The sequence below is a fragment of the Danio rerio genome, chromosome 4, assembly GCF_052040795.2.
Source record: "Danio rerio strain M-AB ecotype USA chromosome 4, GRCz13ab, whole genome shotgun sequence".
NCBI classification, from domain to species: domain Eukaryota; kingdom Metazoa; phylum Chordata; class Actinopteri; order Cypriniformes; family Danionidae; genus Danio; species Danio rerio.
The window spans coordinates 58,298,794-58,325,859 of record NC_141024.2 but is presented as its reverse complement, the minus strand read 5'-3'; the positions used below and the strand labels follow the sequence as shown (position 1 = coordinate 58,325,859).

Below are 27,066 nucleotides of genomic sequence, written 5' to 3'. Positions count from 1 at the left end.
GACAGCTTCCTAGCCCAGCCCCCTCAGTGCCGTCACAGCCATCCAAGTCTGGAGACAGTCTCTCTGTTGAGGCTTAGGTAAGATATATTAAGAACTTAATTTTATTTAGTCTTTTTTTATTCCACATATACTAAATTTATTCTGTATTTACCAGGGAGTAGTCATTGGACCTGATGGCATTGCTGGGTGGGACAAGGTGCAGGATCTGGCTGCTTATTTGGTAGGTCTTCGTTAGGCTCCTTACCTCACTGACCTGCAGGTGACAGAGGCCATCCAGCTGTGGACAGCTCTCCTGGATGTTGATAAACAGCGCATCAACTACCAGCCTCGACATCAGCCTTAGCTGACACATGGGCGGTTTAAGGCACCGAAGCGCTCCGGAGTCACTCCAGGTGTGGAGAGTGTCAAGCGCTGTCTGATTGGACATCCTGAGGGTCCAGCACAGTGGCCTAGCACCAGCCGCTTGGTTGAGGCCATTTGTACAAAGCTGTGTGTCGTACACAAGTCCACTTCCAAGAAGGCTGGTGTTCGCACGCACAGGTGGTCTAAAATACTGACCGATTACCACCACATCCGGGATCTGGTGCTTGGCAGTCGCAGGCTGATGGATGAAACAGTGATCCAGCTTTTTGAGCTAAATCAGAAGACGCTCATTCAGTGGTAAGCAAAGCACATTATTTTCTTTAAATTACCTGAATACTTCTATATTAATATAAATGAATAATACATATCATTTATTATCAGGTTTCAACGGAGGCAAAAGGATCAGGAAATGAGTGTACTCACTCAGGGACTGACTCCACTTGATCCAATTGCTGTGGCAGATACGTAGCTTCCTTTGCCGAGGGGAAAATTGGACGAGGCACCGACAACATCAGGCCCCAAACACCAGTTTGTCTTTCCTTCAAATAAAGAAGGACAGGCACCTCTTCTTCGACCTGGTCGAAAGTCTGCTTCTGCAACCACCACAGTTTGCTCCTTCCTGCCGGATGCCACCACGGTGTGCTCCTTTCCACCGGCCCCCACGACGGTATGCCCAATCACGCCAACCCCCACCACAGTCTGCCACATTGCACTAGCCCCTACCATGGTGTGCCCCGTCACACCGACCTTCACCACAGTGCGCCCCATCTCGCCAGCCTCCACCACAGTGCGCCCTATTGCGCCGGCCCCCACCACAGTGCGCCTCATTGTATCTGCCCCCACCACAGTATGCTCCTTTCCACCGACCCCCAGCACGGTGTGCCCCATTGCACCACCCCCCACAGCACCAGGTGTTGTGCAGCCCATTTCAGGACCTGGATCATTGTTTGGCACACTTGTTTTTAACCCAGACATGAGTGTGTCAATGGTGATTCCATCATTTGCTGCACCAACATCCAGTGCAGTCCCAGCTTCACCTGCACCTGCTGTTCCGCCACCTGCACCTGCTCCACCTGCACCTGCTGTTCCTCCACCTGCACCTGCTCCACCTGCACCTGCTGTTCCTCCACCTGCACCTGCTCCACCTGCGCCTGCTGTTCCTGTGTCCCGTTACACCCAGAGGAACAGGCGCAGACGGGAACAGAAGAAGAAAAGTGTTTGCAGCAAATGTGGGCAACCAAAGACTAAGGAGTTTGGCCATATCCGATTTGTCCTTAGAGGACTGGTTGGCAGAACAGCGCCAGCAAAATAAAGGACAAACTCCAGCTCCAGAATAAAGGACAAATTGCTGTATATATTTTTGTAAATGTTACATGGGTACTCTCTCTCTCTCATTTTATTTAATTTTTGTGTGTTAATATTTAGCATTTTAAAGTGGCACTTATAGGCCCACTCTTATTTTGTCTTGTGTGTACTTATTTAATATTTGTGTGCATTTTATGTAAAAATATATTTATATTTCTTTAAAAAAAATAACATTTTATACATTGCTTAAATACTATATTTTATATATTACGTGCCCCCACTCTTGCATTTTATTATGTATTTATATTATTGTTTAATATAATGTGTGTATAAAACTAAATATATATAGAGTATTGTTTTTATATAATGTGTATAATAAGTAAATATATATATATATATATATATATATATATATATATATATATATATATATATATATATATATAATATTGTTTTAATATATGTGCACAATAAATAAATATATATTGTATTGTTTTTATTTATTGTATATTATATAGTTTATATATTAAGATATGTTTTTATTTTGTTTTTTATATTTTTTAAATTGTTTTGCGATTTTAATATTTGTATTCATTTTAATAAACCATTTTGCATATTACTTGTTTTTGTGAGCATTCATTTAAAGTTATTACATAAAGAAATATAACATATATTAATATATATATATATATATATATATATATATATATATATATATATATATATATATAGTATAGTATATATTTATATATTAATAAATAAATATATATAATATACTTATATATACATAAACATGCATACATATGTTTAATTGAAACATTTGCATTCATTTTTAATTAACGTAATATGCTTTTTAAGAACAATATCCACATAATAATAGTAATATCAATATAATTGCCTGTGTTACGTCAGTAAAATTTCAATAAGAGCGCAGCTGATTGGCTCCGCTAAAACCGACACTGATTGGATATTGTGTTACACAGATCGTGTGTTCGAATCCAGCACGCAAAAAATGACATTTAGAGTGACATGCAATATGCAACTAAAATACCACATTATGCACAGTCACAAAGCCACGAACACTACTGCAAGCGAAATTTGTCGCATTTTTCCATGTTTTTGCGGCTTGTTCGCTTGCGAGTGAGCGAGAAGATTGGACCGCTTCCTATGCTAAGCGAGCGCTCTACCATTTGAGCTAATTCCCCTCAGAAAAATTCAAATTGGTAGTTTTTGGCGTGGTCAAAAAAAAAAAAAAAGATCACATCTGCTCTGTGGTGGTCTCTTTGCCCTGCCCGCCGTTTAGTCTATGAAATATTAAATCGTGAAATGGCAGCTGAAATAGCTCAGTTGGGAGAGTGTTAGACTGAAGATCTGAAGGTCCCTGGTTAGATCCAGGCTTTGGTAAAATAGTGTTGTTTTTCTGTTTTGGGCACAAGAGTTAGGTGACCGAAAGTCACCCAAAAAGCCTAGCTGCTGCACCCTTAAGTCCAACTGCTTCCACTTGACCAAAAAGCTATCTTACTTACAGATGGTCACGTCGCTTCTGGTAATGATTGAATCAGGAGAGTTTCACTTTAAACCTTTTCGCTTTAAAAACATGGCATGAAAATAGAGGTGGAGAATGCAGGCATTGTTCCCACTATCTCTCGCATCCAAAGCGAGCGCTTTACCATTTGAGCTAATTCCCCTCAGAGCAATCAAAAAATTGGCGATTTTCGACATGGTCAAATTAGAAAAAAAAGATCACATTTGCTCTGTGGTGGCCTCTTTGCCCTACCTGCCATTTAGTTGTCAAATTGCCTGGAATAGTGCGCTTTTCTTTTGAAGGCCCTACCTGGTCCTGCTCCAGTAAACGTGTGAGGAGCCCTGCATGCCGAATGACGAGTTACTCAGAAATCAATGCATTTCAGAAGCATTTCAGGATTCTGCTTAGTCTCACAGACATGAATGCTGCAGGATACTTGTGAAAGGGCAAACGAAATAGCTCAGTTGGGAGTGTGTTAGACTGAAGATCTAAATAAAAGCCAATGTAAAAAGGCATGAAAACAGAGGTGGAGAATGCAGCCATTGTTCCCGCTACCTCTCGCATGCAAAGCGAGCGCTTTACCATTTGAGCTAATTCCCCTCAGAGCAAACAAAAACGGGCGAATTTCGAAGTGGTCAAAATAGAAAAAAAAAGATCACATTTGCTCTGTGGTGGCCTCTCTGCCCTGCCTGCCGTTTAGTCGTCAAAATGCCTGGAATAGTGCGCTTTTCTTTTGAAGGCCCTACCTGGTCCTGCTCCAGTAAACGTGTGAGGAGCCCTGCATGTCGAATGACGAATTACTCAGAAATCAATGCACATTGGCACTGCCTTGTATTGACATTCTGCTACTTTCTGGCAAGGCCGTTTTTTTTTTTTTTTTTTTTTTTTTTTTTTACATTTTTGTCTCTTTAGCCCGGGCAGCACCAACTAGAAGACTTGAGGTTCCATGGTGTAATGGTTAGCACTCTGGACTCTGAATCCAGCAATCCGAGTTCAAATCTCGGTGGGACCTTGTTTTTTTATCAGCACCGCACAAAAAAAGCTGGAATAGCATTCTTATCTCTTGAAGAAAATGACAGTTACTCTGAGCTTTTTAGCAAACATGGCAGAAAGTGGCCGGTTAGCTCAGCTGGTTAGAGCGTGGTGCTAATAACGCCAAGGTCGCGGGTTCGATCCCTGTACTGGCCAAACTTTTACCCTTTAAGGCCTCTGAGGCATTTCAGCATTCTGCTTAGTCTCACAGACACGAATGCTGCAGGATTCTTGTGAAAAGGCAGCTGAAATAGCTCAGTTGGGAGAGCGTTAAACTGAAGATCTAAAGGTCCCTGGTTCGATCCCGGGGTTGTAAAACAGTGCTGTTGTTCTATTTTGTGCACAAGGGGCAGGTGACTGAAGGCCCTACCTGGTCCTGCTCCAGTAAACGTGTGAGGAGCCCTGCATGCCGAATGACGAGTTACTCAGAAATCAATGCACATTGCCACCGCCTTGTATTGACATTCTGCTACTTTCTGGCAAGGCCGTTTTATAATTTTTTTTTAAATATTTTTTTTCTTTAGCCTGGGCAGCACCAACTGGAAGACTTTTATTAAGCTTGGCAGTAAGTGGCCGGTTAGCTCTTACTGCCACCTGTAAGTCGTGGTTATTCTTGGTCACACCGGCCAATCACTTTGTGAGCTGGAGCCAAGATTCACCCTATTCTTGGTTAAGGCAGCCAATCGTGTTCTGAGTTACAATGAACGCTATGGCCAATCAGAGCCCTTATACCATCCATGATTTGTACTGTAATAAAAGATTTCGTTGCGGATTAATTCGGAAACCAATTGCAAAGTAAGTATTTTTTTAACAAGGTGGTTTAAATGAATAACCATTACAGTAACTTTAATTACTACAACATAATTATTATATGATTGTTATAGATGTTTTATAACGTTATTTGGTAAGATTAATGTTAGCCAACCAAGCAAACTGTACAGTTTTACTACAAACATTTTAATGCAGTTAAACCTGTCAACCCGGAGTTCCTTCACCACACATTCTGCTTTGTTTTTTTATGGCAAGAGGTTGTGTGAATGGGATGTTCTTACAGGATTCCTGACAGTCTCTCCATAGAAGACCTGAGATCCAGGGTCGGAGACTCTCTCCTCTCCAAGAGGAGGTTAAAAGTCTTTTGTGTCTCTGTGTCAGAGCACTTAGGTGTTGCTGCAGCTCAGAGACCTACAAGTGGAGGAGATTACACTGCAAGTTGGCTGGATGACCTCTAAGGGGTCGGCAGTTATGCCACACGTAGGCTGGGTTTGCGATTGATGTAGCTGTAGTAGACATTCATAAAAATAAATAAAAATAAAACTGGTTACTCTGAGGTTGTGTTTAGGCTTGGGGTAGGTGTAAAATTTAATAAAACATAGCGGGTTACTGTGAGGTTGGGCCTAGGGCTGGGGTAGGTGTGATTTTAATAAACTGCAATAGGTTGTATTCTGTGCCATGTACAAGACATTGAATCAATGAAACCCACATGGAGGTTTGTTACTGTGAGGTTGGGTTAAGAGTTGTGGTAGGTTGTGTTGTAAAATAGCAATCAGTTTTTTATTATTATTGTCTCTTTTTCTTTTAATCAAACAATTATTTGTATTGGTCATGTAAGGGTCATATATTAACTGAACTTCTAATGTTGTGGGTGAGTGCTGTGCATACTAATTAGCATTTTTGCAGAAGTAGATACATGCGGGTCCAAAATTAAATTCAGCTCTGCAGAAACTTCCTGTCTGAAGAGAGGTGTTAAAACTGAACACAAAACATAGAAAGATGTATACTTTGTTGTTGGGCAGAGAATTCGTAGAAAAAGAGGAAGTATGTCGAAGGTGTGGCCAATGGAGGACTGAACAATGACTGACAAGTGACGTTACACCAAAACTCCACCTGTTAAGATCAGTTGTGTATATATGCTGAAGTCAGGAAATGTATGTTTGTTGCGAACCTCTTGAATGTAATTCTTGTATTGCATTGGGGTAATGTAACTCAGAGCTCTGTCATCGAATTATTCATTTGTATCCAATAAATTGTTACGATTTTTGACATTGAAGAAAAACCTCTCCAGACCTTTTCTCTTGAACACGCATGGAATAGAGATAGAAATTCCAACAATATGTTAAAATATATTTGAAAAATATTATATACATAGAGAGAGAGAAAGACAGAGACATTAAACCGATGAGATAGAAACTAGAAAAATAGTTGCACTTGTAACACTTTGAGGAAGTAACACTTTGAGGAACTGAGATTTGATGTGAGAGGACAAGACTGAGTTTAGGTGAAAAAACTAAATAGAATAATAATATTAGTAATAATAATGATTAAAAAAAAAATTGTTATGGCTTACACTGGCTGTTTTCATCTATGAAAGTCAGCTGCATAAGACTATCTAAGCCATCATCTAGGGTCAAAGAAAAATCATGGACACTTAGTGGATGTGGATGAACAAGATGAAGTGAGTTTAATTTTTCTAAATTTAAAAAGGATAAACACCAAGAAAGAAATCGATAATTAAACATTGCATTTCAGATATAAAAATATATATTAAACAAACATGAGGGGTCAAGGCCTAATATGAACCCTGAGATAGAGCAATAATGTTGAACAATTTTATTACATGGTAGGCCATGTCATAATTTGTGTTTTATGAATAATAACCCAACTGTGTCTTGTTTTTTAGTCTCCACCATCATAGTGCCCTACAGCTTTGCCTGCAGACTAAGCAGACCATAGTGCTGAGTGGATGGGAGTGAAGATGCCAAACTTTACTTAAAACTATTATTGGAGGTCAAATTGATTTTAAACTTAATAAAACCTGTCTCATTGGTTAAACTCTAGAATGTGGTCACAATGGCTCACATGGTTCTTGAGTGCATGTTTCCCTAACATCAGAGATACCAAGTTCTGAAGGAAAACTGAGAAGGAGGGTGCAGTGGAGAAGAGCAGTAACTGGTCTCCATGAGACATTATTCCAAAGACGGGTAAGACTCTCGTTGGCCACCAGGAGCGACCTAAGCCAGGAATTTTGTCGCGGAAGACTAGGCACCTGTACAGGTAGGCAGGTGTTGAGTGAGATGGTTGTGGAGTGGAGCAGTGATGCTTGAAAGGCCTAGAGCATCCGAGTATTGAGGGGCACTGTGAAAGATCAGTAGTCTGCCTCAGAAATGTGGGCTCCTCCAAACCGGACCACAGCGAACTGCTAAATATGATCATAAGATCAGACACTCAGAAAAAGGAACTTGTGGGTAAAGTAAGAGGCAGGGTGCTGTCAAGAACCATTTGAGACCATATGATGACTGGTAATATGAAGGAGACAGAATTTATTAAGGTTTTGTTATGAAAATAATAACTAAGAAAAAGGCTTAGAGGAAAATATACAATGAATCTCTAAATGTATAATGTTGAAATGATATTTAACTATTTTTGCAAATTTTCATAGGTTTACTGATACAGGGCATGAACAGGATATAGGAGGAAGTACAATGTATGGTGGTGACTAAAGAAGAAGAAACAACTATTGGTAACTGAAGAAGTCATTTGAATTATAAATTTTGATGGAATTGATTATTTAAGTAAAGATTTACTAAAAGCTAAATATTATGTTGAATCATCTAAATTAAGATGGGATATTAAAAACTAGAAAAGGTTGGTAACAGAAATTTTTTTATGCGTAAAGAAGAAATTGAAACATGAAAAATTGAAATCACGTCATCGGGTAAAAATTAATAGTTCTAATCTGATAAAAGAATTGAAACAGAATAAGAGAGTTTAAGAAAACAGATTTTCTTTCACATGTAACCATGTGAAGAAGTTTAATGATGAAGTCAAAATACAGCTGAAAGAAACGAATAAGAAAATTTAGTGAGTTTTGGTTAGCTTATAAAAGTATATCAAGATTGTATGGGCAACTAGTTGAACCGAAATGACGTAGAACTAATTAGTAGCCAATAGAAAATCATAAAAATGATTAGAAGAAACTAAGTAATAAATAGTTGAGAAAATGAATTATCAAAAGTAGTGTCAAATTCAAAAATTAATTGATTATTAGTGAAATACTTAAATGGAGGATTATAAAATTAGCCAGCGTAGTGAAGAGGTTGTATGTTGTTGAGCAATTAAGAGAAACAGCTAGACAAGCTCATAGGGAATCTGTTTTAGACATTTTATTTAAGCTAAATTTTATCTGAGTTATAAACATAGATGTGACTAATTTAATTTTAATACAATTTTACAAGAAAGCAACAAACAAAGGAAGATTGTGTTTAATTTATGATTTAGAAGCAATTAAGGAGAATAGATTTTAAAGCTGAGGTTAATAGTGTATGCAGAAATATGGTCATACTGATGAAAAAATGTAAAGTGATTGATTTTTGAATTATCAGAGAGAGTGGTGTTGATTAAGCATGTTGGTGAAATTTTACTTGCAGAAAAAGAATAGACACCTAATTGATTAAAATGAAATAGGTGTTATGACATTTCCATTGAAATAGATTTAAAGGAAGTAAAAATTATAGGTGATTAGATGACATGCCTCAATATTAGGAAAAGTCAGATCACTAAATAAATAAGCCATTTCAAATAACTGTAAACTGGTGAATGTATAACACATGGTAATAAGACTAATATGAATTATAGACTTTAATTATATTTAGAGATATCAGAAACTGCAAGAGAAGAATGAGGGTGAGGTTATAATTGATTATCTAGATAAGGGAGAACAGGTGAATGAAAAGATATGTGCTAGTCATGATTGACAGCTATACTGGATGGCTAGAGGAGTGGCCAGCAAGCATAGAGGACAGTCAGACAGTGATGAAGTGTTTAATGAAAGACGATTTAGAAACAAATAGATGTTGAGTAAGAATTAGATTGGATAATGATAAACACTGAAATAATAAATATTTGAAATTGCAGCAAGTAATGGGCCGGAAGCAGGCCCGGATTGGCTAATCGGGAGGTCCAGGAGAATTCCCGGTGGGCCAGTCCGTTTTTTGGCCACGAGGGCCGGTGTCCCTAGCTCCAGAATCTGTTGCTCTCAGCAGTCACACTTTTTAAATTTATTTATTTACTTGACCACAGCCTTTTTATTCATTATTTCACCGCAACTCTGCTCTTTTTGATATGATAAAACTCAGTTGTGACTTAGCATCATACACAGCTGTTGTGGTCCAGCGGTTAGCACGTTAGGTAAAGACATTGCGGACCCCGGTTCGACCCTCATTAGAGCAATTTATTGTTTTCATTTTTATTGTTAAGACATATAATACTGTTAGGGTTGTTAAACATTTGAAGTTCTAAAGCAGCTGTTTTCTCAAAAAAAAACAAGACGTGATAGTTTCATTAGAAACTGATTTGGAAACGACCTTATTTTAATATAGTCAGTCGTGAAATGAGGTGGGCCGGACTGAGGCTTGAAACTCCAGGGCTGAAAAGGAGTCCCACTCCGGCCCTGGCCGGAAGCATGAATTTAGGGATGGTGTAAGACTAATAATTACAGGGAAAGGTAGAAAAAATTGATACAAATTTAAACACAATTGGCAAAATTCTGTGCACAGACCAAACTGAATTGGATAAAAATCATGTTGAGGGGTATTAGCTTGTTATGGAACAAAACAATGGAATTAATGACTTTTGCATTGTTTACAGGACTGCAGTTTTGGGGACCTGGTGCAGCTTGGACGTGCAGTAGCTTACTTATGTAGAGATTAGAATTTGACAAATTAACAACTTTACTTCAGACTTTTCTAAACAGGTTGCTGAAGGTGTGAGGCTGGCCGCAGTAACTTGAAAGTTAACATAGGGGTGTAAAAACGGCCTGGAGCTAGGCCCAGGCCGAAAGGGGGATAAAACACAAAAAGGGGATATCTGATATCTAATTGGAGTGTGTAAGGATGTATTGGTGTGAGAGCTGAACACGCTGCACCACCAATGCATGAGGCCAACTGTATATTAGATACAGGCCAACACAAAAAGGGGAACCAAAAACCATGTTAAATTCTAGAATAGAAAGAGAAAATAAGACTGATTTACTAGCATATGACAATCTGACAGAAAGTGTGTGATTAAGTGTGTATGGACGTTTCCCGGAGATGGGTTGCAGCTGGAAGGGCATCCGCTGTGTAAAACATATGTTGGATAAGTTGGCGGTTCATTTTACTGACGGTGGTGACCCCAGATTAATAAAGGAACTAAGCCTTGAAGAAAATGAATGAATGAATGAATGAATGAATTGGACCAATTAGATTGGAGAACATTGAAAAAAAAATAAAATGAAACACAATTACATTTTAAAATTATTTTATTTTACACACGTTAGTTTTTTTTAGAATTTTTGGAATTATTTTTATTCTTTTATTTTAGACATATTATTTTTTTTATCTTTTATGGGAAGACATTCTTGATGTTTTTTTTATTATACTTTATTTTAAGAAATTTTTATGCTTTTTATCTTTTATTTTAATACCTTTCTAATGTTCTATTATTTTAAGACATTTGTATGTTTTTTCATAATCTTTTATTTTAAGACATTCAATGCTTTTATATTTTTCATTTTCAATGCAAAAATCTTTTATTTTAAGATGCTTTTTGAATCTTTTATTTTAAGACATTTTAAGATTATTTTATTTTAAACACATTCTTATGAGTTTAAGATTCTTTTATTTGAAGAAGATTTAAAAATTCTTTTATTTGAACACATTTTTGAAGATTATTTTAGTTTGAGCCATTGTTGTTTTTAAATCTTTAATTTGAAGACATTTTAAGATTTTTATTTTAAGCCATTGTTGTTTTTGAACCTTTTGAAATCTCTAGTTTAAATATGTTTGAATTTTGGTTTTAAAATTTGGTGACAAGTCTGAGTTGTTAGTTTAATAACCTTGTTATGATTTAGTTCTGAACTTTTCATTTTAATAATTGGTTAGTTTAATCCTACTTTGAAGCTGTTGATTTTTCATCCTAAATCTCAATTGTAATTTTGGTTCAATAATGACTTAAAAATGTTGAAATTCAGTCTGAACTAAGCAGGGAGATTATAATTTGTATTAGTGAATTGCTGATTTGAATTATGTTGTTAGAATTTTGAATTTCTAATTCCAATCATATTTTCACAAGTGTTGATCTTAGATTTTATTCATACTGTGGGATTTTCAATGGGAGTGCATTTCCTTTTGATCAGATTTTATTTTTTAAATGATGGAGTTTTTAAATTTTATTTACATTTTTATTATTCTCATTCTTATTTTAATTTTGGTGGGGAAGAAGAAGAAAAAATTAATTACCTTTATTGATAAAGTGTATGAGAATGGAAAATTTTTATTATGGGATAATTGGAAGTTAATAAGAGTGTTGGGATTAATAAGCCTGAATATAGCAAGTATAATCCTTAGCAAAAGAAGATATCGGAGTGACTTCAAGAGGGAAGAGACTGCACCACCGAAGAGGAGAACCAAGAGTGTGAAAATTATAAACTGAATCCAGAAAAGTTAAAGAAATTGAGTTAAAAGGGTTTTTGGGCATCATTTAACATAATGAAGAAGCACTAGGATGTTAAAGATTGTTTTGAATAAGAGGTAAAACAGGGATTTAGGCAAAGGCCTGCAGTAATGACAATTGGACATTTTTGTGGGGATTTGATTATCTGATTTTGTTTTTGTCTGCTCCAGAGAGGAGCAGAAAAGGGGAATTGTTGGAGAAAAGGAATTTATTTTTATTTTTATTCTTTTTATTATTTTTTATTAGAAAAATGTTTAGACTAAAAACAGATTAATCAATCTTTCTCTTTTGTATTATAAAACGTCTTGACCAGACAAACTTCCTATTTTTTACTGTGCTGCATACTTTTTAGAAGAACTGCTGACAAGTGGAAAAAGCAGAATAAGAATAAATTTAGGTTTGTTTCAGAACTATAGTCTAGACATGTCACAAGTTGTCCTGATGCTTGTAGAAGTTGTGAAATTTATTAAAGATGCACGGAAGTGTTCAGTTCTGGTATGCAGAGAAAGGTTGCAGAAAGAGGAAGTAATGTCCAGGGGTTGCAAAGAGCCAAGGGACTGCAGAATGACTGATAAGTGACGTTAAACCAAAACTCCACCTGTTAAGATCAGTTGTGTATATATATACTGGAGTCAGGAAATGTAAGTCAGTTGCAAACCTCTTGAATGTAATTCTTGTATTGCATTGGGGTAACGTAACCCTAAGCTCTGTCATCGAACTATTCATTTGTATCTAATAAATTACTAATATTTTTGTCATTGAGGAAAAACCTCTCGTGACCTTTTCTCTTGAACACGCATGGAATAGAGATAGATATTCCAACAGTTTGGATGACATGGTCAGGCTTGAGACATGATCATCCAGACTCTAAAAGACCGCGTCCGGCTTGTCAGCATTTTCTGCATCCTGACATGCTGTTTTTTGTTGTGTATTATTTTTTCTTCTTCGATTTTTGTTATCGGGCAAATGTCTCTTACTGTGAGTTTCTGTGGCGCTGTGGCTTAGCTGGTCAAAGTGCCTGTCTTGTAAACAGGAGAACCTGGGCTCAAATCCCAGCAGTGCCTTAGTCCAGGTGTTGCGTGTGCTTGTTTTATAGAGCTCACCGGAATGAATTATAAAATTGTATAGCTTTGAGGCGTAATGAATAGTGCGACAAAAAGAGTTAAACAACCTCTTTGCTTGCCATTTTAAGACTTGCTGTCTTTTTTTAGTCTCTGTGTGCAAAAACGTCTTCCCACCTATTCAGCGTTGGCGCTGTGGCTTAGTTGGTCAAAGCGCCTGTCTAGTAAACAGGAGATCCTGGGTTCAAATCCCAGCAGTGCCTTATGTACAGGTTTTGTGTTTGCTTTTGTTAAGAGTAACGAGTGTTTACGCAGCATGATGTTTAGCAGTCGGTTTCTGAACAAAACTCAAATCCTTAAGAACGCTGCTCGTTCAAGAGGGCTTTGGACGATGCCTTTATGTAGCATAGTGTGGTAATGCCTAACCAATTGGACTTTAATATTTCAAGTCCAGACATTCCCACATGCAGCGCTACCGTTGTTAGTTTTTTTTTTTTTTTTGGAATTAAAAATTTAGCCTGTGTCAAGGTCGTTTGGCGCTGTGGCTTAGTTGGTCAAAGTGCCTGTCTAGTAATCAGGAGATCCTGGCTTTGAATTCCAGCAGTGCCTTGTCCGCAGTTGGCTGTTCTTTCATGGGCCAGAGAGTACTAAAAAGTGCTTTCTGTTAAACAGTTCTAGACGAAGCAGAGCACTTAGGCTCTGTGGCGCAAAGGATAGCACATTGGACTTCTAGGCTGTGAGCTAAGCCATTCAAAGGTTGTGGGTTCGAGTCTCACCAGAGTTGCAAGCTTTGCTCTTTTTCTACACTGACTTAAGGTGTGGTGCGTTTCTAACATTTTAGGCATCTGTCCATCCCGTTTTGCTTCTTTCTTTCATTGCGCAGTGCAGGCTCAGATACTAGGGGTACTCTACAATAAAGCCGATGACTTAATTGAGCTGTTTTAAATAAGGGAGATTAGAAAACGGTGTAGGGCCTAGTGGGCTTGAGGAATGACTCGTCGGCAACCTGTGGTTTTGGGGAAAAGTAACTGCCACCTATTGTTGGGATCACGCCTTTTGGATTTGTCGTACAAGAGCCTCTTTATGCATGTGCAAAGTAACTGAGTAGAAAGCACAGTAATTTTTGCTTCCCCCCCCACTGTCTTAGATGAAACTGCGTTTGGAAGTATCGTATCCAGAGGTTTTTTCTTTTAGTGTTAAGACTAAGTTGAACAGAGCACCTGTCTTGGGAACAGCAGGTGCCAGGTTCAAATCCAAACTGCACCTTTCCCTCAGATTATGGGAGAGTGGCTTTCTGATCTGAAACTCTTTCAATGGCCGATAGCATATGTTTGTCCTGATTTCCATTTTCCGAGCTGACTCTGGGTTTGGGTGACATGGTCAGGCTTGAGACATGATCATCCAGACTCTAAAGGACCGCGTCCGGCTTGTCAGCATTTTCTGCATCCTGACATGCTGGTTTTTGTTGTGAATTATTTTTTCTTCTTCGATTTTTGTTATCGGGCAAATGTCTCTTACTGTGAATTTCTGTGGCGCTGTGGCTTAGCTGGTCAAAGCGCCTGTCTTGTAAACAGGAGATCCTGGGCTCAAATCCCAGCAGCGCCTTAGTCCAGGTGATGCGTGTGCTTGTTTTATAGAGCTCACCGGAATGAATTATAAAATTGTATAGCTTTGAGGCGTAATGAATAGTGCGACAAATAGAGTTAAACAACCTCTTTGCTTGCCATTTTAAGACTTGCTGTCTTTTTTTAGTCTCTGTGTGCAAAAACGTCTTTTCTTCTATTCTGCGTTGGCGCTGTGGCTTAGTTGGTCAAAGCGCCTGTCTAGTAAACAGAAGATCCTGGGTTCAAATCCCAGCAGTGCCTAATATACAGGTTTCGTGTTTGCTTTTTGTTAAGAGTAACGAGTGTTTACGCAGCGGGATGTTTAGCAGTCGGTTTCTGAACAAAACTCAAATCCTTAAGAACGCTGCTCGTTCAAGAGGGCTTTGGACGATGCCTTTATATAGCATAGTGTGGTAATGCCTAACCAATTGGACTTTAATATTTCAAGTCCAGACATTCCCACATGCAGCGCTACCGTTGTTAGTTTTTTTTTATTTTTTGGAATTAAACATTTAGCCTGTGTCAAGGTCGTTTGGCGCTGTGGCTTAGTTGGTCAAAGTGCCTGTCTAGTAAACAGGAGATCCTGGCTTTGAATTCCAGCAGTGCCTTGTCCGCAGTTGGCTGTTCTTTCATGGGCCAGAGAGTACTAAAAAGTGCTTTCTGTACAACAGTTCTAGAGGAGGCAGAGCACTTAGGCTCTGTGGCGCAATGGATAGTGCATTGGACTTCTAGGCTGTGAGCTGAGCCATTCAAAGGTTGTGGGTTCGAGTCCCACCAGAGTTGCAAGTTTTGCTCTTTTTCTTCACTGACTTAAGGTGTGGTGCGTTTCTAACATTTTAGGCATCTGTCCATCCCGTTTTGCTTCTTTCTTTCATTGCGCAGTGCAGGCTCAGATACTAGGGGTACTCTACAATAAAGCCGATGACTTAATTGAGCTGTTTTAAATAAGGGAGATTAGAAAACGGTGTAGGGCCTAGTGGGCTTGAGGAATGACTCGTCGGCAACCTGTGGTTTTGGGGAAAAGTAACTGCCACCTATTGTTGAGATCACGCCTTTTGGATTTGTCGTACAAGAGCCTCTTTATGCATGTGCAAAGTAACTGAGTAGAAAGCACAGTAATTTTTGCTTCCCCCCCACTGTCTTAGATGAAACTGCGTTTGGAAGTATCGTATCCAGAGGTTTTTTCTTTTAGTGTTAAGACTAAGTTGAACAGAGCACCTGTCTTGGGAACAGCAGGTGCCAGGTTCAAATCCAAACTGCACCTTTCCCTCAGATTATGGGAGAGTGGCTTTCTGATCTGAAACTCTTTCAATGGCCGATAGCATATGTTTGTCCTGATTTCCATTTTCCGAGCTGACTCTGGGTTTGGGTGACATGGTCAGGCTTGAGACATGATCATCCAGACTCTAAAGGACCGCGTCCGGCTTGTCAGCATTTTCTGCATCCTGACATGCTGGTTTTTGTTGTGAATTATTTTTTCTTCTTCGATTTTTGTTATCGGGCAAATGTCTCTTACTGTGAATTTCTGTGGCGCTGTGGCTTAGCTGGTCAAAGCGCCTGTCTTGTAAACAGGAGATCCTGGGCTCAAATCCCAGCAGCGCCTTAGTCCAGGTGATGCGTGTGCTTGTTTTATAGAGCTCACCGGAATGAATTATAAAATTGTATAGCTTTGAGGCGTAATGAATAGTGCGACAAATAGAGTTAAACAACCTCTTTGCTTGCCATTTTAAGACTTGCTGTCTTTTTTTAGTCTCTGTGTGCAAAAACGTCTTGCCTTCTATTCTGCGTTGGCGCTGTGGCTTAGTTGGTCAAAGCGCCTGTCTAGTAACCAGGAGATCCTGGGTTCAAATCCCAGCAGTGCCTAATATACAGGTTTTGTGTTTGCTTTTTGTTAAGAGTAACGAGTGTTTACGCAGCGGGATGTTTAGCAGTCGGTTTCTGAACAAAACTCAAATCCTTAAGAACGCTGCTCGTTCAAGAGGGCTTTGGACGATGCCTTTATATAGCATAGTGTGGTAATGCCTAACCAATTGGACTTTAATATTTCAAGTCCAGACATTCCCACATGCAGCGCTACCGTTGTTAGTTTTTTTTTATTTTTTGGAATTAAACATTTAGCCTGTGTCAAGGTTGTTTGGCGCTGTGGCTTAGTTGGTCAAAGTGCCTGTCTAATAAACAGGAGGTCCTGGCTTTGAATTCCAGCAGTGCCTTGTCCGCAGTTGGCTGTTCTTTCATGGGCCAGAGAGTACTAAAAAGTGCTTTCTGTACAACAATTCTAGACGAGGCAGAGAGCTTAGGCTCTGTGGCGCAATGGATAGTGCATTGGACTTCTAGGCTGTGAGCTAAGCCATTCAAAGGTTGTGGGTTCGAGTCCCACCAGAGTTGCAAGCTTTGCTCCTTTTCTTCACTGACTTAAGGTGTGGTGCGTTTCTAACATTTTAGGCTTCTGTCCATCCCGTTTTGCTTCTTTCTTTCATTGCGCAGTGCAGGCTCAGATACTAGGGGTACTCTACAATAAAGCCGATGACTTAATTGAGCTGTTTTAAATAAGGGAGATTAGAAAATGGTGTAGGGCCTAGTGGGCTTGAGGAATGACTCGTCGGCAACCTGTGGTTTTGGGGAAAAGTAACTGCCACCTATTGTTGAGATCACGCCTTTTGGATTTGTCGTACAAGAGCCTCTTTATGCATGTGCAAAGTAACTGAGTAGAAAGCTCAGTAATTTTTGCTTCCCCCCCACTGTCTTAGATGAAACTGCGTTTGGAAGTATCGTATACAGAGGTTTTTTCTTTTAGTGTTAAGACTAAGTTGAACAGAGCACCTGTCTTGGGAACAGCAGGTGCCAGGTTCAAATCCAAACTGCACCTTTCCCTCAGATTATGGGAGAGTGGCTTTCTGATCTGAAACTCTTTCAATGGCCGATAGCATATGTTTGTCCTGATTTCCATTTTCCGAGCTGACTCTGGGTTTGGGTGACATGGTCAGGCTTGAGACATGATCATCCAGACTCTAAAGGACCGCGTCCGGCTTGTCAGCATTTTCTGCATCCTGACATGCTGGTTTTTGTTGTGAATTATTTTTTCTTCTTCGATTTTTGTTATCGGGCAAATGTCTCTTACTGTGAATTTCTGTGGCGCTGTGGCTTAGCTGGTCAAAGCGCCTGTCTTGTAAACAGGAGATCCTGGGCTCAAATCCCAGCAGCGCCTTAGTCCAGGTGATGCGTGTGCTTGTTTTATAGAGCTCACCGGAATGAATTATAAAATTGTATAGCTTTGAGGCGTAATGAATAGTGCGACAAATAGAGTTAAACAACCTCTTTGCTTGCCATTTTAAGACTTGCTGTCTTTTTTTAGTCTCTGTGTGCAAAAACGTCTTCCCTCCTATTCAGCGTTGGCGCTGTGGCTTAGTTGGTCAAAGTGCCTGTCTAGTAAACAGGAGATCCTGTGTTCAAATCACAGCAGTGCCTAATATACAGGTTTCGTGTTTGCTTTTTATTAAGAGTAACGAGTGTTTACGCAGCGGGATGTTTAGCAGTCGGTTTCTGAACAAAACTCAAATCCTTAAGAATGCTGCTCGTTCAAGAGGGCTTTGGACGATGCCTTTATATAGCATAGTGTGGTAATGCCTAACCAATTGGACTTTAATATTTCAAGTCCAGACATTCCACCATGCAGCGCTACCGTTGTTAGTTTTTTTTTTTTTTTTTTTTTGGAATTAAACATTTAGCCTGTGTCAAGGTCGTTTGGCGCTGTGGCTTAGTTGGTCAAAGTACCTGTCTAGTAAACAGGAGATCCTGGCTTTGAATTCCAGCAGTGCCTTGTCCGCAGTTGGCTGTTCATCATGGGCCAGAGAGTACTAAAAAGTGCTTTCTGTACAACAGTACTAGAGGAGGCAGAGCACTTAAGCTCTGTGGCGCAATGGATAGTGCATTGGACTTCTAGGCTGTGAGCTGAGCCATTCAAAGGTTGTGGGTTCGAGTCCCACCAGAGTTGCAAGCTTTGCTCCTTTTCTTCACTGACTTAAGGTGTGGTGCGTTTCTAACATTTTAGGCTTCTGTCCATCCCGTTTTGCTTCTTTCTTTCATTGCGCAGTGCAGGCTCAGATACTAGGGGTACTCTACAATAAAGCCGATGACTTAATTGAGCTGTTTTAAATAAGGGAGATTAGAAAATGGTGTAGGGCCTAGTGGGCTTGAGGAATGACTCGTCGGCAACCTGTGGTTTTGGGGAAAAGTAACTGCCACCTATTGTTGAGATCACGCCTTTTGGATTTGTCGTACAAGAGCCTCTTTATGCATGTGCAAAGTAACTGAGTAGAAAGCTCAGTAATTTTTGCTTCCCCCCCACTGTCTTAGATGAAACTGCGTTTGGAAGTATCGTATACAGAGGTTTTTTCTTTTAGTGTTAAGACTAAGTTGAACAGAGCACCTGTCTTGGGAACAGCAGGTGCCAGGTTCAAATCCAAACTGCACCTTTCCCTCAGATTATGGGAGAGTGGCTTTCTGATCTGAAACTCTTTCAATGGCCGATAGCATATGTTTGTCCTGATTTCCATTTTCCGAGCTGACTCTGGGTTTGGGTGACATGGTCAGGCTTGAGACATGATCATCCAGACTCTAAAGGACCGCGTCCGGCTTGTCAGCATTTTCTGCATCCTGACATGCTGGTTTTTGTTGTGAATTATTTTTTCTTCTTCGATTTTTGTTATCGGGCAAATGTCTCTTAGTGTGAATTTCTGTGGCGCTGTGGCTTAGCTGGTCAAAGCGCCTGTCTTGTAAACAGGAGATCCTGGGCTCAAATCCCAGCAGCGCCTTAGTCCAGGTGATGCGTGTGCTTGTTTTATAGAGCTCACCGGAATGAATTATAAAATTGTATAGCTTTGAGGCGTAATGAATAGTGCGACAAATAGAGTTAAACAACCTCTTTGCTTGCCATTTTAAGACTTGCTGTCTTTTTTTAGTCTCTGTGTGCAAAAACGTCTTCCCTCCTATTCAGCGTTGGCGCTGTGGCTTAGTTGGTCAAAGTGCCTGTCTAGTAAACAGGAGATCCTGTGTTCAAATCACAGCAGTGCCTAATATACAGGTTTCGTGTTTGCTTTTTATTAAGAGTAACGAGTGTTTACGCAGCGGGATGTTTAGCAGTCGGTTTCTGAACAAAACTCAAATCCTTAAGAATGCTGCTCGTTCAAGAGGGCTTTGGACTATGCCTTTATATAGCATAGTGTGGTAATGCCTAACCAATTGGACTTTAATATTTCAAGTCCAGACATTCCACCATGCAGCGCTACCGTTGTTAGTTTTTTTTTTTTTTTTTTGGAATTAAACATTTAGCCTGTGTCAAGGTCGTTTGGCGCTGTGGCTTAGTTGGTCAAAGTACCTGTCTAGTAAACAGGAGATCCTGGCTTTGAATTCCAGCAGTGCCTTGTCCGCAGTTGGCTGTTCATCATGGGCCAGAGAGTACTAAAAAGTGCTTTCTGTACAACAGTACTAGAGGAGGCAGAGCACTTAAGCTCTGTGGCGCAATGGATAGCGCATTGGACTTCTAGGCTGTGAGCTGAGCCATTCAAAGGTTGTGGGTTCGAGTCCCACCAGAGTTGCAAGCTTTGCTCTTTTTCTTCACTGACTTAAGGTGTGGTGCGTTTCTAACATTTTAGGCTTCTGTCTATCCCGTTTTGCTTCTTTCTTTCATTGCGCAGTGCAGGCTCAGATACTAGGGGTACTCTACAATAAAGCCGATGACTTAATTGAGCTGTTTTAAATAAGGGAGATTAGAAAACGGTGTAGGGCCTAGTGGGCTTGAGGAATGACTCGTCGGCAACCTGTGGTTTTGGGGAAAAGTAACTGCCACCTATTGTTGAGATCACGCCTTTTGGATTTGTCGTACAAGAGCCTCTTTATGCATGTGCAAAGTAACTGAGTAGAAAGCACAGTAATTTTTGCTTTCCCCCCACTGTCTTAGATGAAACTGCGTTTGGAAGTATCGTATACAGAGGTTTTTTCTTTTAGTGTTAAGACTAAGTTGAACAGAGCACCTGTCTTGGGAACAGCAGGTGCCAGGTTCAAATCCAAACTGCACCTTTCCCTCAGATTATGGGAGAGTGGCTTTCTGATCTGAAACTCTTTCAATGGCCGATAGCATATGTTTGTCCTGATTTCCATTTTCCGAGCTGACTCTGGGTTTGGGTGACATGGTCAGGCTTGAGACATGATCATCCAGACTCTAAAGGACCGCGTCCGGCTTGTCAGCATTTTCTGCATCCTGACATGCTGGTTTTTGTTGTGTATTATTTTTTCTTCGATTTTTGTTATCGGGCAAATGTCTCTTACTGTGAATTTCTGTGGTGCTGTGGCTTAGCTGGTCAAAGCGCCTGTCTTGTAAACAGGAGATCCTGGGCTCAAATCCCAGCAGCGCCTTAGTCCAGGTGATGCGTGTGCTTGTTTTATAGAGCTCACCGGAATGAATTATAAAATTGTATAGCTTTGAGGCGTAATGAATAGTGCGACAAATAGAGTTAAACAACCTCTTTGCTTGCCATTTTAAGACTTGCTGTCTTTTTTTAGTCTCTGTGTGCAAAAACGTCTTGCCTTCTATTCAGCGTTGGCGCTGTGGCTTAGTTGAACAAAGTGCCTGTCTAGTAAACAGGAGATCCTGGGTTCAAATCCCAGCAGTGCCTAATATACAGGTTTCGTGTTTGCTTTTTGTTAAGAGTGACGAGTGTTTACGCAGCGGGATGTTTAGCAGTCGGTTTCTGAACAAAACTCAAATCCTTAAGAACGCTTCTCGTTCAAGAGGGCTTTGGACGATGCCTTTATATAGCATAGTGTGGTAATGCCTAACCAATTGGACTTTAATATTTCAAGTCCAGACATTCCCACATGCAGCGCTACCGTTGTTAGTTTTTTTTTTATTTTTTGGAATTAAACATTTAGCCTGTGTCAAGGTCGTTTGGCGCTGTGGCTTAGTTGGTCAAAGTGCCTGTCTAGTAAACAGGAGGTCCTGGCTTTGAATTCCAGCAGTGCCTTGTCCGCAGTTGGCTGTTCTTTCATGGGCCAGAGAGTACTAAAAAGTGCTTTCTGTACAACAATTCTAGACGAGGCAGAGAGCTTAGGCTCTGTGGTGCAATGGATAGCGCATTGGACTTCTAGGCTGTGAGCTGAGCCATTCAAAGGTTGTGGGTTCGAGTCCCACCAGAGTTGCAAGCGTTGCTCTTTTTCTTCACTGACTTAAGGTGTGGTGCGTTTCTAACATTTTAGGCTTCTGTCCATCCCGTTTTGCTTCTTTCTTTCATTGCGCAGTGCAGGCTCAGATACTAGGGGTACTCTACAATAAAGCCGATGACTTAATTGAGCTGTTTTAAATAAGGGAGATTAGAAAACGGTGTAGGGCCTAGTGGGCTTGAGGAATGACTCGTCGGCAACCTGTGGTTTTGGGGAAAAGTAACTGCCACCTATTGTTGAGATCACGCCTTTTGGATTTGTCGTACAAGAGCCTCTTTATGCATGTGCAAAGTAACTGAGTAGAAAGCTCAGTAATTTTTGCTTCCCCCCCACTGTCTTAGATGAAACTGCGTTTGGAAGTATCGTATACAGAGGTTTTTTCTTTTAGTGTTAAGACTAAGTTGAACAGAGCACCTGTCTTGGGAACAGCAGGTGCCAGGTTCAAATCCAAACTGCACCTTTCCCTCAGATTATGGGAGAGTGGCTTTCTGATCTGAAACTCTTTCAATGGCCGATAGCATATGTTTGTCCTGATTTCCATTTTCCGAGCTGACTCTGGGTTTGGGTGACATGGTCAGGCTTGAGACATGATCATCCAGACTCTAAAGGACCGCGTCCGGCTTGTCAGCATTTTCTGCATCCTGACATGCTGGTTTTTGTTGTGAATTATTTTTTCTTCTTCGATTTTTGTTATCAGGCAAATGTCTCTTACTGTGAATTTCTGTGGCGCTGTGGCTTAGCTGGTCAAAGCGCCTGTCTTGTAAACAGGAGATCCTGGGCTCAAATCCCAGCAGCGCCTTAGTCCAGGTGATGCGTGTGCTTGTTTTATAGAGCTCACCGGAATGAATTATAAAATTGTATAGCTTTGAGGCGTAATGAATAGTGCGACAAATAGAGTTAAACAACCTCTTTGCTTGCCATTTTAAGACTTGCTGTCTTTTTTTAGTCTCTGTGTGCAAAAACGTCTTCCCTCCTATTCAGCGTTGGCGCTGTGGCTTAGTTGGTCAAAGTGCCTGTCTAGTAAACAGGAGATTCTGTGTTCAAATCACAGCAGTGCCTAATATACAGGTTTCGTGTTTGCTTTTTATTAAGAGTAACGAGTGTTTACGCAGCGGGATGTTTAGCAGTCGGTTTCTGAACAAAACTCAAATCCTTAAGAATGCTGCTCGTTCAAGAGGGCTTTGGACGATGCCTTTATATAGCATAGTGTGGTAATGCCTAACCAATTGGACTTTAATATTTCAAGTCCAGACATTCCCACATGCAGCGCTACCGTTGTTAGTTTTTTTTTTATTTTTTGGAATTAAACATTTAGCCTGTGTCAAGGTCGTTTGGCGCTGTGGCTTAGTTGGTCAAAGTGCCTGTCTAGTAAACAGGAGATCCTGGCTTTGAATTCCAGCAGTGCCTTGTCCGCAGTTGGCTGTTCTTTCATGGGCCAGAGAGTACTAAAAAGTGCTTTCTGTCCAACAGTTCTAGAGGAAGCAGAGCACTTAGGCTCTGTGGCGCAATGGATAGTGCATTGGACTTCTAGGCTGTGAGCTGAGCCATTCAAAGGTTGTGGGTTCGAGTCCCACCTGATTTGCAAGCTTTGCTCTTTTTCTTCACTGACTTAAGGTGTGGTGCGTTTCTAACATTTTAGGCATCTGTCCATCCCGTTTTGCTTCTTTCTTTCATTGTGCAGTGCAGGCTCAGATACTAGGGGTACTCTACAATAAAGCCGATGACTTAATTGAGCTGTTTTAAATAAGGGAGATTAGAAAACGGTGTAGGGCCTAGTGGGCTTGAGGAATGACTCGTCGGCAACCTGTGGTTTTGGGGAAAAGTAACTGCCACCTATTTTTGAGATCACGCCTTTTGGATTTGTCGTACAAGAGCCTCTTTATGCATGTGCAAAGTAACTGAGTAGAAAGCACAGTAAATTTTGCTTCCCCCCCACTGTCTTAGATGAAACTGCGTTTGGAAGTATCGTATCCAGATGTTTTTTCTTTTAGTGTTAAGACTAAGTTGGCCAGAGCACCTGTCTTGGGAACAGCAGGTGCTAGGTTCAAATCCAAACTGCACCTTTTCCTTCAGATTATGGGAGAGTGGCTTTCTGATCTGAAACTCTTTCAATGGCCGATAGCATATGTTTGTCCTGATTTCCATTTTCCGAGCTGACTCTGGGTTTGGATGACATGGTCAGGCTTGAGACATGATCATCCAGACTCTAAAAGACCGCGTCCGGCTTGTCAGCATTTTCTGCATCCTGACATGCTGGTTTTTGTTGTGTATTATTTTTTCTTCTTGATTTTTGTTATCGGGCAAATGTCTCTTACTGCGAATTTCTGTGGCGCTGTGGCTTAGCTGGTCAAAGCGCCTGTCTTGTAAACAGGAGATCCTGGGCTCAAATCCCAGCAGCGCCTTAGTCCAGGTGGTGCGTGTGCTTGTTTTATAGAGCTCACCGGAATGAATTATAAAATTGTATAGCTTTGAGGCGTAATGAATAGTGCGACAAATAGAGTTAAACAACCTCTTTGCTTGCCATTTTAAGACTTGCTGTCTTTTTTTTGGTCTCTGTGTGCAAAAACGTCTTGCCTCCTATTCAGCGTTGGCGCTGTGGCTTAGTTGGTCAAAGTGCCTGTCTAGTAAACAGGAGATCCTGGGTTCAAATCCTAGCAGTGCCTAATGTACAGGTTTTGTGTTTGCTTTTGTTAAGAGTAACGAGTGTTTACGCAGCGGGATGTTTAGCAGTCGGTTTCTTAACAACACTCAAATCCTTAAGAACGCTCCTCGTTCAAGAGGGCTTTGGACGATGCCTTTATATAGCATAGTGTGGTAATGCCTAACCAATTGGACTAATATTTCAAGTCCAGACATTCCCACATGCAGCGCTACCGTTGTTAGTTTTTTTTTTTTTTGGAATTAAACATTTAGCCTGTGTCAAGGTCGTTTGGCGCTGTGGCTTAGTTGGTCAAAGTGCCTGTCTAGTAAACAGGAGATCCTGGCTTTGAATTCCAGCAGTGCCTTGTCCGCAGTTGGCTGTTCTTTCATGGGCCAGAGAGTACTAAAAAGTGCTTTCTGTCCAACAGTTCTAGAGGAAGCAGAGCACTTAGGCTCTGTGGCGCAATGGATAGCGCATTGGACTTCTAGGCTGTGAGCTGAGCCATTCAAAGGTTGTGGGTTCGAGTCCCACCTGATTCGCAAGCTTTGCTCTTTTTCTTCACTGACTTAAGGTGTGGTGCGTTTCTAACATTTTAGGCATCTGTCCATCCCGTTTTGCTTCTTTCTTTCATTGCGCAGTGCAGGCTCAGATACTAGGGGTACTCTACAATAAAGCCGATGACTTAATTGAGCTGTTTTAAATAAGGGAGATTAGAAAACGGTGTAGGGCCTAGTGGGCTTGAGGAATGACTCATCGGCAACCTGTGGTTTTGGGGAAAAGTAACTGCCACCTATTGTTGAGATCACGCCTTTTGGATTAGTCGTACAAGAGCCTCTTTATGCATGTGCAAAGTAACTGAGTAGAAAGCACAGTAAATTTTGCTTCCCCCCCACTGTCTTAGATGAAACTGCGTTTGGAAGTATCGTATCCAGAGGTTTTTTCTTTTAGTGTTAAGACTAAGTTGGCCAGAGCACCTGTCTTGGGAACAGCAGGTGCTAGGTTCAAATCCAAACTGCACCTTTCCCTCAGATTATGGGAGAGTGGCTTTCTTTTTTTTTTTTTTAACACTTTTATTGTTTCAGAAAGGTGTGATACATTCTTACTGTATTTGTAACCAAATACCAATCAAAGAACTCCCGCCCCATCCCGACTTTCAAAATAAAAATTAAAAACTAAAAAAAGAAAGGAATAGAAAAAAAAAATGCATTCTCATGCGAGGAAAGTAATACAAAAACAAATAAATAAAAATAAAGATTAACTAAAATAAACTTAAAGATAAAAATAAAAAGGGCAATTTTGTTAAAAATTAAAAATATATAAAAAATAAATACCATTAAAAAATTGACATTTCAACATATACATTCCAGTGAAAGTATATTAAAGTTAGTCATTACAAACACAGTGTATTTTAACAGTCACATTGTTTGGGATTACTAAACAGTCAGTGCACTGTTATTTAAAAAATGAAGGAAGAAGTCCCAAATCTTGTAGAATATGTGCATTTTTTGTTTGATTGAATAAGTCAACCTTTCCATTGCTATACAGGAAGACATTTCCTTAATCCAGAGTGACAAAGATGGAGCATGAGTACTTTTCCAGTGAATGGCAATCAGGCACTTTGCATGTAATAGACACAGATTTATAAACTTCTGTTCATATGACTTCAGCGATAAGGCAGGTGGGAAAAGACCAAGGATACAGATTTTAGGGCAAACAGGGATTTCTTTACCAATAGTTTTAGAGATTACACCAATTATTTCTTTCCAAAAGAATTGCAAGTGCTCACATTGCCAAACACAATGGAACAGTGTGCCCTTGTAAGTCAAACATTTTCCACAAATGTCCAGAATATTTCTATTAAATTTATTTAACATTTCTGGTGTTATATATGTTCTCATTACCCAATTACATTGGATTAATTTAAAACGGGTATTGATTGATAATGTTTGCGCTTGAAGACAACTTTCTTCCCATTCATTTTCTGTAATATCTATTTGAAAGTCTTCAATCCAAGCCAGTCTTTTATGATTTGTAGATTCTTTGGAAGCATTAACAAATTTGCTATATAGTATAGAAATTTTGTATTTGGCACTGAGATCTTTAACTGCAATTTCTTCTAAACTACTTAGGGTCGGACACTGATATGAATGATTTTCAGATCTTATAAAATTACGGATCTGAAGATACTTAAAAAAATGAGACTGAGGAATTTTATATCTTTCCTTTAAGGTTTCAAAGGACATCAATATATTATCTTCATAAAGATCTGATATCTTTTGCAAGCCTTTCTGGAACCACAGCTTAAAAGCCTTGTCTGATTTCCCTGGTACGAATAATGCATTACCCCAAATGGGAGAGAATTTAGAAAGTACCGGGGTTTCTCCCAGCTCAATCTGTGACTCATGCCATGATAAAATAGTGGCTCTCACAAATGGGTTAGATGTATTTTGTTTGAGTTTCTTTAAAGAATCAGAGTGTAAATATGTGTCAAGACTCAAATTGCCTGTACATTTTTTTTCAATCTGTATCCATGGAATGCTAGGTGAGCCAGCAAACCAATAACATGCAGAACATGTTAACACGGGTCCACAACCACAGCAAGGCATGTTTTAATTGACAAATATATTAAAACAGACTGCTTCATTTGAAGTTCTGAGTAGCTCAGTTAGATAAGTTGATTGATACGTGTGCTAAACCTTTTCACTACACGGGTTCGAATCCTGTTAAAGACATGTAAATTCTAATTATTTTTTTTATTTACTTTGGTTATATACTGTTCTGCTACACAGATATTAAAATCAATAATGCACACAATGACACTGACACCAAGTA

At 39.9% G+C, this 27,066-nt stretch overlaps 2 protein-coding genes, 1 long non-coding RNA gene and 15 other non-coding genes across 18 annotated transcripts in view; all 18 read left to right on the top strand.

Moving 5' to 3' along the window:
* The window catches only part of LOC148682209 (uncharacterized), a 150,973-nt gene that overhangs the window by 114,737 nt on the left and 9,170 nt on the right, over window positions 1–27,066 (top strand). The window lies entirely within an intron of this gene.
* LOC148682211 (uncharacterized) lies at window positions 117–1,943 on the top strand. The gene is made up of 2 exons (XM_088650789.1): window positions 117–660; window positions 745–1,943. The coding sequence occupies exon 2, from the start codon at window positions 1,088–1,090 to the stop codon at window positions 1,673–1,675; it is 588 nt and encodes a 195-aa protein (XP_088506915.1). The 5' UTR covers window positions 117–660; window positions 745–1,087; the 3' UTR covers window positions 1,676–1,943.
* Window positions 4,134–4,205, top strand: trnaq-cug (transfer RNA glutamine (anticodon CUG)). Its single transcript has one exon. It is a non-coding gene; the product is annotated as a tRNA-Gln (tRNA).
* Window positions 4,308–4,381, top strand: trnai-aau (transfer RNA isoleucine (anticodon AAU)). The gene has a single exon. It is a non-coding gene; the product is annotated as a tRNA-Ile (tRNA).
* On the top strand, window positions 12,704–12,777 carry trnat-ugu (transfer RNA threonine (anticodon UGU)). Its single transcript has one exon. It is a non-coding gene; the product is annotated as a tRNA-Thr (tRNA).
* On the top strand, window positions 12,964–13,037 carry trnat-agu (transfer RNA threonine (anticodon AGU)). Its single transcript has one exon. It is a non-coding gene; the product is annotated as a tRNA-Thr (tRNA).
* Window positions 13,399–25,522, top strand: LOC148682210 (uncharacterized). Its single transcript, XR_015943004.1, has 2 exons — window positions 13,399–15,614; window positions 25,227–25,522. It is a non-coding gene; the product is annotated as an uncharacterized LOC148682210 (long non-coding RNA).
* On the top strand, window positions 14,306–14,379 carry trnat-ugu (transfer RNA threonine (anticodon UGU)). The gene has a single exon. It is a non-coding gene; the product is annotated as a tRNA-Thr (tRNA).
* Window positions 15,073–15,161, top strand: trnar-ucu (transfer RNA arginine (anticodon UCU)). The gene is given in 2 exon segments: window positions 15,073–15,109; window positions 15,126–15,161. It is a non-coding gene; the product is annotated as a tRNA-Arg (tRNA).
* On the top strand, window positions 15,908–15,981 carry trnat-ugu (transfer RNA threonine (anticodon UGU)). Its single transcript has one exon. It is a non-coding gene; the product is annotated as a tRNA-Thr (tRNA).
* On the top strand, window positions 16,675–16,763 carry trnar-ucu (transfer RNA arginine (anticodon UCU)). The gene is given in 2 exon segments: window positions 16,675–16,711; window positions 16,728–16,763. It is a non-coding gene; the product is annotated as a tRNA-Arg (tRNA).
* On the top strand, window positions 17,510–17,583 carry trnat-ugu (transfer RNA threonine (anticodon UGU)). Its single transcript has one exon. It is a non-coding gene; the product is annotated as a tRNA-Thr (tRNA).
* Window positions 19,116–19,189, top strand: trnat-ugu (transfer RNA threonine (anticodon UGU)). Its single transcript has one exon. It is a non-coding gene; the product is annotated as a tRNA-Thr (tRNA).
* trnar-ucu (transfer RNA arginine (anticodon UCU)) lies at window positions 19,884–19,972 on the top strand. Its single transcript is given in 2 exon segments — window positions 19,884–19,920; window positions 19,937–19,972. It is a non-coding gene; the product is annotated as a tRNA-Arg (tRNA).
* trnat-ugu (transfer RNA threonine (anticodon UGU)) lies at window positions 20,716–20,789 on the top strand. Its single transcript has one exon. It is a non-coding gene; the product is annotated as a tRNA-Thr (tRNA).
* On the top strand, window positions 21,484–21,572 carry trnar-ucu (transfer RNA arginine (anticodon UCU)). The gene is given in 2 exon segments: window positions 21,484–21,520; window positions 21,537–21,572. It is a non-coding gene; the product is annotated as a tRNA-Arg (tRNA).
* trnat-ugu (transfer RNA threonine (anticodon UGU)) lies at window positions 22,319–22,392 on the top strand. Its single transcript has one exon. It is a non-coding gene; the product is annotated as a tRNA-Thr (tRNA).
* Window positions 23,922–23,995, top strand: trnat-ugu (transfer RNA threonine (anticodon UGU)). Its single transcript has one exon. It is a non-coding gene; the product is annotated as a tRNA-Thr (tRNA).

Coding starts and splice junctions, on each gene's coding strand:
- LOC148682211 (XM_088650789.1), top strand. CDS start 1,088: ATGGTGTGCCCCGTCACACCGACCTTCACCACAGTGCGCCCCATCTCG.